This window comes from Cebus imitator, unplaced genomic scaffold (genome assembly GCF_001604975.1).
Source record: "Cebus imitator isolate Cc_AM_T3 unplaced genomic scaffold, Cebus_imitator-1.0 Scaffold52, whole genome shotgun sequence".
Lineage (NCBI taxonomy): Eukaryota > Metazoa > Chordata > Mammalia > Primates > Cebidae > Cebus > Cebus imitator.
The window spans coordinates 3,088,808-3,097,382 of NW_016107367.1; the positions used below are offsets into that span (position 1 = coordinate 3,088,808).

At 58.6% G+C, this 8,575-nt stretch overlaps 1 protein-coding gene across 4 annotated transcripts in view; it reads left to right on the forward strand.

Annotated features, from left to right (window-relative positions):
* The first annotated feature begins 3,577 nt into the window (after window positions 1-3,577).
* SLC25A29 (solute carrier family 25 member 29) overlaps window positions 3,578-8,575 on the forward strand; it is a 14,661-nt gene continuing 9,663 nt past the window's right edge. Inside the window, exon 1 of one of the 4 annotated variants that reach the window (XM_017528128.2) lies at window positions 3,578-3,925. Coding sequence is in view for 2 of the 4 variants with exons in the window: in XM_017528126.2 (XP_017383615.1) it covers window positions 3,892-3,925 (34 nt within the window). In the remaining 2 variants the exon portion in view is untranslated. Of the gene's footprint in view, window positions 3,926-6,632; window positions 6,801-8,575 lie in introns of those variants that run through there. The other 3 variants (XM_017528126.2, XM_037738329.1, XM_037738330.1) reach the window with 3 other exon arrangements.

Consider the following 8,575-nt stretch of genomic DNA (forward strand, 5'->3'; position numbering starts at 1 on the left):
CTGAAGGCAGCCCCCCAGCCCCCACATCCTAAGGCTTCCTTGGAAGGTCAGACCAGGCGGACTTGTCCCAGAGCCCACTCCTCTACTGCCCCCACATGCTGACCTTTGTCCCCAAATCCAACAGCCTCCCCCACCATGAACCCTGCCCTCCCCCAAACCAGCTCTCCCTCCAAAGTGCAGGCGAAGGGCCCACATTCCTCATCTCCCAGGCCTGGCACAATCCCACTGCTGCCTTTGCAGCCCGCCTCAGCTCTCTCACCAAAGCTGCCTCCCTGCAAGGAGGTTTCCTTTTTCTTTTTGAGACAGGGTCTTGCTCTGTCACCCAGGTGTGATCATAGCTCACCTCAGCCTTGATCTCTTGGGCTCAGGCAACCCTCCTGCCTCAGCCTCCTGAGTAGCTAGGACTTACAGGCCTGCAGGCCACCATGTCCTGCTATTTTTTTTTTAAGAGATAGGGACTTGCTATATTGGCCAGGCTGTTCTCAAACTCCTGACTTGAAGTGATCCTCCTGCCTCAGCCTCCCAGAGTGCTGAGATTACAGGATAAGCCACTGAGCCCAGCCTTAAGGAGGTTTCTGAAGCTCAACCAGGACTCAGAGGTCAGTTCGACCTGACCCCAGGATAATTTTAAAGGCATGTGCATTCGCTCAACAACAAAGCAAAACAGGTCATGCTTGTCTCCCTATCCGCTTCCATAATTTTCTCACTATTGCCACACGCTGTTTTTTTGTTGTTGTTTACTGAGAGCCAGCTCAGCCGTAGAGACCCCCACCCAGGCAGCACTGACAGAACTGAGAGGCAGACACCCAGATAGAAGAGTAAGTGGGTCTATCTGGGGGTCCAGCAGCCTTCTGAGCTGAGAGCCTCAGGGCTGACAGCATTCCACGCTGAAGGGGCTGGAGTAGATTCTGATCCACGCAGTTATTCTCTCTTAACAGGTGATCATTATTAACAAACAGATGTTCAGTGTTTTCTCGTAACACAGAATATGCCAAGTAGGCAGCTGGTGCCGGCTTACCACTGATGATAGACAAGCTAAAAAGCATTCTGCACGAGGGAGCCACGGGGGCAGGATCAGATATTTTAAAGCATTGTTTTAACGTGTGTATATTGATACCTTGTCCTACCACTTTGGAATGCCCCAAGTAGTTTTCTACTTGCATGGGGGGTGGCTAGGTTTTCCTTGCCATGGTTCTTCCCAGCAAACAATATATTCTATCATACACTCAGCATTTATCAATATTCATAAACTTAACATTTCTCAACAGCTCTTGTTGGGTTTTTGTTGTTTTGGTTTTTTTGAGACAGAGTCTCACTCTGTCACCACGCTGGAGTACAGTAGTACCGTGTTGGCTCACTGCAACCTCCGCCTCCCGGGTTCAAGCAATTCTCCTGCCTCAGCCTCCTAAGTAGCTGGCACTACAGGTGCCCACCATGCCTGGCTAATTTTTGTATTTTTTAGTAGAGACCAGGTTTCACCATGTTGGCCAGGCTGGTCTCAATCTCCTGACGTCAGGTGATCCGCTTCCCTCAGCCTCCTGAAGGGTTGTGATCACAGGCGTGAGCCTCCACGCCTGACCCCGCATGCTGTTAAGGTACTTGATTTTCCTCCCAAACCTCCTTAACCAGGAATGGATGTGCAGGGATTTGTGTTTCCCTCGTGAGCCCTCCAGCATTCCAAGGACACCCTGTTCCTAAGGTAAGTGACCAGATGTAGGTTGTCCAGTGTAATCACCATGTCTGCAGGGTTCAAGCGATTCTTCTGCCTCAGTCTCCCGAGTAGCTGGAATTACAGGTGTCTACCACCACGCCTGGCTAATTTTTGTATTTTTTAGTAGAGACTGGGTTTCACCATGTAGCCCCTCAGGTAGCTCCTGCCCGTTTGGTCCGGGCTTCTCTTGGGGCCCCCCATGCTACTACTGCTTTTCTGGTTCATGGGCCACTCTCCCCGTGCACACACCTGCCTCCCCAAGGCACCCACGTGGGTGAGAGAGGGTGGTGATATTCAAACACAGGCCTCCAGACTCCCCATTCAGGGCACACCAGCTATCACAAGCCCTGGACTAGGAGTCAGCAGACCTAGGGTTTGGGTCTCTTCCTAACCAACATTCTAGACTCTAGACTCCACGCCAGGAGGAGCAGCCGGCCCAGCCTGGGCACCCCGAGCTCGGGATCCTGACGGCACCCAGCCAGGAGAAGGGCTGTAGGAGGAGGATGAGGAGAAAGGGCTGCCTCACTGGGACTGGGCTATAGCGCTGGACTTCCTGGCTGGATGCGCGCGGGGAGGGGGGGTGGGGAAGGAGGCAGTTGGTAGGGGAGAGGCGTCAGGGAAGGGCTGCCATCCCCACCTGCACGTCCTGGCCTAACATGAGCGTTGGGGACCCCCGCCCCTAGCACCAGGCTGCACTACATTCAACACCTGCCTGAGTGTCATAGTACCAAATACACAGAACCTTACGATCTGCCCCTCCGGCAGGTGCGGCACCCACTGGAATTCAAATAAAAGAACCGTGTGATCCTAAACCTGGAAACGTGGCCCAGAGTGTGGCCTTGCCTGCAGGCCCTAAAGAAGGAAGCTGGGCCCTAAGGCTGTGTGATCTGACTCCCACAGAGAAGAGAAAGCGCCTGACCCGTCTGCTCCCAGGCTCCAAACCGACCGTCTGGACCTCCAGAGGCGCTCGGGAAGAGCTGGTGGGAAGTCACCGACGGGGACCCTCCACAAGGACCAGGGCAGTCCCTTGCCACTGCGAATGTCAGGGACTCCTTGGGGGGCCGAGTCAGACTCGGCTCTCACTCATCCCCGCAGCCCGGGGGTACCCTGGTGACCCAGAGTCAAGCGCCCTCCGACCTCAGCGTCCGAGCGTGGCCCCTCCGGTCTCGCCCGGTCCTGCCACCGCTGACGGACGCGCTGCGATCTGCCCTGGCTCCACTCCGCAGCCATGTCCACCTCCCTCCCTCCACAACCTTCCGTGGCTCCCGCGACCCACAGTCCGAGGGAAAGTGCTGTCGCCCGAAGGCCTGGATGCGCCCTTTGCCCCACGACCCCTTCCCTTTTAAAGTTCCCTCCTCTTCACCCAAATCCCAGCCTCAGGCCCCTCGGAAGCCCCCGAGTGCGTCCGACCCTCACAATCCGGCGGGTTCGGCCAGGAGGCCAGAAGCCCCGAGGCCACCCGCCGCCACAGGCGCGCAGGCAGGACGGGCGGAGGCTCCCCAGCGGCGATTCCAGCCCACAGAGTTTCACAACTAGCGGCGCCCCAGCCTCCGGGCCTCGGAGGGTCCGGGCGCTCCAAGGCCGTTATCGCGGCAGGGTCCGCACGGCACAGGCGAGGGCACTGAGGGTCCGCGGCGGCGCTGGACTCCTAACCCAGGGCCTGCCCGGGCCAGGGCCGCCCCGCGCACTTCGGGGGGTCCCCAGCCGCGGGCCGGGCGCACCCCGCGCGCTCTTTGTCTGCGGCGCCCCCGCGCCCGGCCCGCGCACCCGCCACGTCCCCCGCGCCCCGCCCGCCCGCGCACGCCCGGCCAATGAGGCGCGGCGGAGGAGCGCAGGGCCCCGGGTGTTGTCCGCGCCGCGCCCGCCCATTGGCCTCGCTCAGCCCCGCCCGGGCGCTGCCTGCAAGCACTAGGGGCGGGGCGCGGGGCCCGAGGTGAGGGACCGCGGGCCCGAGGGGATCCGGCCAGTCCGCAGCCGCCGCCGAGGGACCTGCGCGGGCCCCGCCGCCGCCGCTGCCGCCGCCTTCCCCACCGCGCCCCCGCCTGCCCGGGCTCCGCGCCAGGAGGGGCGGCCAGGCCCAGCCCCGTCGCCGCGAGCTCCGGGACCCCGACGGCGCCCAGCCCGCAGAGGGGCCGCAGGAGGAGGACAAGGAGAAGGGCGGCCTCACCGGGGACCCGGCCATGGCGCTGGACTTCCTGGCTGGATGCGCGGGGGGTAAGGAGGCGGTGGGCCGGGCCGAGGCGAGGCGTCCGGGGAAGGAGGCCGGCCCACAGGCACGCCCCGGCCTCGCGGCTTCCGCTGGCGGGGGTCGCCGAGTCTGTGAATGGGGACAGCAGTGCTCTTGCCTCGGGCGGCTCTCCTGGGCGTAAACTGACTTCAGGCCTGGGCTGTCCGCAGGGGCAGGTGTCTTGAGCCCCTCCAGGCACGCTCGGACGGGAGGTCTGGGGCGCCGGGGCAGTATCGTGGCCGGGCGGAGGCCAGGACTGCCGGGAGGGATGCCCCGCTGCCCCCCGCGCCGCGTTCCCGGACTTGCCTCCCTCCTCCCCCCATTCCCATCCGGCGCGCCCCTGGAGCAAGCTCCCCTCCCCCCGCCTTAAATTTTGGGGCTGACTCCACCCCGTCCCGCACAGCAGTCTAGCTGGGTTGGGACTACGGGGCGACCCCCTAACCCGGCTGGCCTTAGAGGGCACCGAACCCCTCTGGCCAGACCCTAGGTGCCGAGTCACGCCTTGGAACGCCGCCCCTTCCTACGCGGTTTTGTGAGCTGCTGGGGGCGGGAGGCGGGTGGTGGGTGGGCGGGACGAGCCGGTGTGGGGCACCTTCTCCGAGGCCCGGCCGCGGCCCTGGGGTTTCTCCCCAAGCCGATGTCTGCCTCCCGGGCAGGCGTGCAGTCCGGGCTCTGCCCTGCCCCGACCGTGGGCGTCGGGCAAGACACTTCCCTGTTGGGCCTCTGGCTTCTTTGCTTTTACCTTGAGGGTTAATTTATTCACCAGGGACTCCTGGGGAGGCCAGGTGAGCTATCCGTGGGTGGCTGGCGGGGGGAGTTGCAGAGAGGGCTGGCCCGTTATCCCTGTCTGGTTCCGCCTTTTTCCCCAGCACCTGCCCTTGTTCTCCGCTCTTCATCTGCTGGGATTTGGCTCGAATCCAGCTCTGACAGCCCTGGCGAAAGAGTGGCCAGCGGTGGCCTTAAGTATTTAAACCTGTGGCGTTGGAGCCTGCTTCTTCCCGGGCGAGAGACGTGTTGGGGAGGTGGTGTGCGGTGACGGGAGTTAGAACTCCCCGGCCGGTCACTCAGTCAGAGGCTGCAGGGGAGAAAGCCTGGAGTTTGCTGCCAATCGCTGGGGGGTTTCTCCCTAGCGCTGGGTGCCCTGGAGACAGAGGGGGCGTGTCCTCTGTGAATTCCATTCTCATCTTCCCCTCCCTACTCCGATCTTGCTGTCTGTTCCACCCTTGCTCCCCAACCACTTCCAGCTCCTGCGGGTGGGGTGAGGGGCTGTTCCCAGGCCAACACCTTCCAGTCTTTGGGGAGTGTAGATTCTTTCCCCAGAGGGGCAGGGTTCCTTCTGCAGTTGCGCTGCAGCCGGTGCTGCTGTCCTGGGAACACCGGGGTTTGGAGCAGGAACACTCCCACTAAGGCCCGGCCTGAGGTGCCTACGGCACACCTGTGCTGTCACTCTCTGCACTCCTGCTGTGCAGGCCTCCTTGCCTGGAATGCCCTTTGCTGCCCATCCTCATGGGCCCACCTGGGAGAGATCAGATCCATGCCCCCTGCCCTAGATTTGTGGGTGAGGCCAAGGACTGGCACTGTCTGGTGCTGTAGCACTGGGGCACCAGCACCCCCTGCCCAGGCCCTGTTCTGTGGGTAAAACCCCCAGGAACATAGTGCCCACCCAGCTAAGGCTCTGCAAGCCTAAGCCTGAGCCTCCCAGGGGACAAGGACAGAAGTCACTTGGGGACTTCCTCCTGGTCTCATCTGAGAAACCTAGGCCCAGAGAGGTGGAGGGACTAGAGAAAGTCACACCACATTCTCCTCTGACCCACCAGGGTGGGTCTGTAGTCCTCTCTTCTCCTCCTTCCTCCAGGGCGCTGGGGTGGGGCCTCAGGACAATGAACTAACTGACTGTGTCCCAGGCTCCAGGTCCCTGGTACAGCCAGAGTCACACTGACAGCCTGCCCAGAGGTACCCCATTTTGGGATCTGCACCCCAGTGGCCCCTGCCTGGCTCCTTCTTGGGCTCTCCCCAACCTACAGGCTCAGGGTAGATGATAGCAATGCTTCTTCTTGGTGGCTGGGGAGGGGCACTGTCTACCCCCTACTATTTGCCTAGTGTGGGTCACCTGTTTTAACTTTCTAGGGAGGCGGGGCCAGCATCTTGACTGACAGCTTCCTTGAGGCCTTGCATGGTGGAAGGTTTGGAACGCCTCCTTCCTCTTCCATACTGGGGGGTCAGTCCCAAATCTTGGGGCCACATAGACACTGGGTTCTGGACAGGGGGGCAGCATGGACAGGAGCCAGCACAGAAAAGCTCAGCTAGGTGTGGGAGAACCTTCGAGGAGAGGGAGACTCAAAGAGGGGAGGATGCCTCTTCCCACCACCTCTGCTGCCAGCCATCCACAGGATAGTGATTCCTCCACGACCCTCGCGGCCCTGGAAGACCATTGGGTGGGGACTGCCCCTGGAGACCAGCTTAGGGATGACCATAGGCAGTGGCTTTGGAGTTGGGAGACAGGGTTCCGCTTCTGCTGGTGTGACTGGGGGCCTCCCCATGCACTCAGGAAGATGGTGAGGCCCTCGCCGTTCCTGAGGATGGATTCTTCTGGGTGAAGGAGATCAAGCCCCTCGCTGAAGGGTGCTGAAACAAGTCAGGAGAGAAAGTGGGAACCAATGCCTGCCTGGGAGTCCTGACTGGGGCTCCGTGGGACAAGCGTCTTTCTGTTCTCTCTCTCCCTTGCCCTCTTGCTATTGCTGGCACCTGGGCAGGTCTGGGGCCAGAGGCATGACCATGCACCCACAGGAAGGGGACCCCACAGCTGGACCTGGCTGCAGAGGACATGGAGGGGGCTCCAGGGGCCCCTTGCCAGACGGAGAGGTAAAGTCCAGCAGCACATCCTGGGCAAGTGTTCGGTTTCCAAAAAGCAGGGAAATCCAGATACTACATAAGAAAAGAGTTTCTAGAACTAGGATTTTGAAGTTTAGAAAAAAAAGCTGGGTTCGGTGGCTCACGCCTGTAATCCCAGCACTTTGGGAGGCTGAGGTGGGCAGATCACGAGGTCAAGAGATCCAGACCATCGTGACCAACATGGCAAAACCCTGTCTCTAAAAAAAATAATAATAAAAATTTAAAAATTAAAAAAAAACTGAAATGGAAAAGAGGATTGACTTCCTGTTTTTAGGATACAAATACCTTCCAGAAAACCAGAAACCCAAAGGGAAATCACCCAAGTAAAGATAGGCTTGGGAGATGCTTCTTCATCCACCTGTGAATGTTAGAGGCTCCAGAAGGAGAAGAGGAAGCAGGTCTGGAGGTGGTAAATATGATGAATAAATAATAGTGGGAATTTTCCCTGATCAGAAGAGGGTATGAATCTGCACAGTGAAAGTGTTGGTAGAGCTCCAGGCAGGGTTACTTTAAAGAAAAAGACACACCCTTGGCATCTCCTGGTGACATTCTTGAAATCCACAGATAAAATCTCAGAAGCTTCACAACAGAATAAATAAATCATTGACAAAGGAGAGAAGAAAAAAACCCAACACATTGGCATAAGATTTCTCATCTGCAGCACTGAAAGCCAGAGGACTAAGGCTGGCCTGGGCCCAGGATTCTTAACCAGAGAGGTCATACTGTTCCCCGGCCAGATTAAGAATACACTTTGGGCTGACCGAGGTGGCTCACGCCTGTAATCCCAGCATTGTGAGGAGCAGAGGCGGGCAGATCACTTGAGCTCAGGAGTTTGAGACCAACCTAGCTAACATGGCAGAAACCCAGCCTCTACTAAAGCTAGAATTAAAAAAAAAAAAAAAAAAAAAAAAAATTAGCCGGGTTGGCCGGGCGCAGTGGCTCATGCCTGTAATCCCAGCACTTTGGGAGGCCGAGGGGGGTGGATCACGAGGCCAAGAGATCAAGACCATCCTGGTCAACATGGTAAAACCCCGTCTCTATAAAAATACAAAAAGTTAGCTGGGCATGGTGGCGCGTGCCTGTAATCCCAGTTACTCAGGAGGCTGAGGCAGGAGAATTGCCTGAACCCAGGAGGCAGAAGTTTCAGTGAACTGAGATCACACCATTGCATTCCAGCCTGGGCAACAGAGTAAGACTCTGTCTCAAAAGAGAAAGGCTGTAATGAAATGGCAGTTGATCAGAGACCCCAAGAGGGAAGGAGAGGGAATCGTTGTGAATTGAGTCTCACAGTTTCTAGGAAAATGTCAGTGGAGGCCGGGCGCGGTGGCTCACACCTGTAATCCCAGCACTTTGGGAGGCCAAGGCGGGCGGATCACAAGGTGAAGAGATCGAGACCATGCTGGCCAACATGGTGAAACCCCGTCTCTACTAAAAATACGAAAAAAATTAGCTGGGCATGGTGGCGTGTGCCTGTAATCCCAGCTACTTGGGAGGCTGAGGCAGAATTGCTTGAACCCGGGAGGCGGAGGTTGCAGTCAGCCAAGGTCGCACCACTGCACTCCAGCCTTGGCGCCTGGTGATGGAGTGAGACTCTGTCTCAAAAAAAGAAAGAAATGTCAGTGGAAGGTGGCAGTGGAAGAAGAGCCTTCTTGGGGAAACTCTTACTGGGGTGGGTGGGGCAGAAGGAGGCAGAGAGAGTCATGAGAGAGGTGGTGCTTACCCTGTTTCTCTTTTTTTTTTTTTTT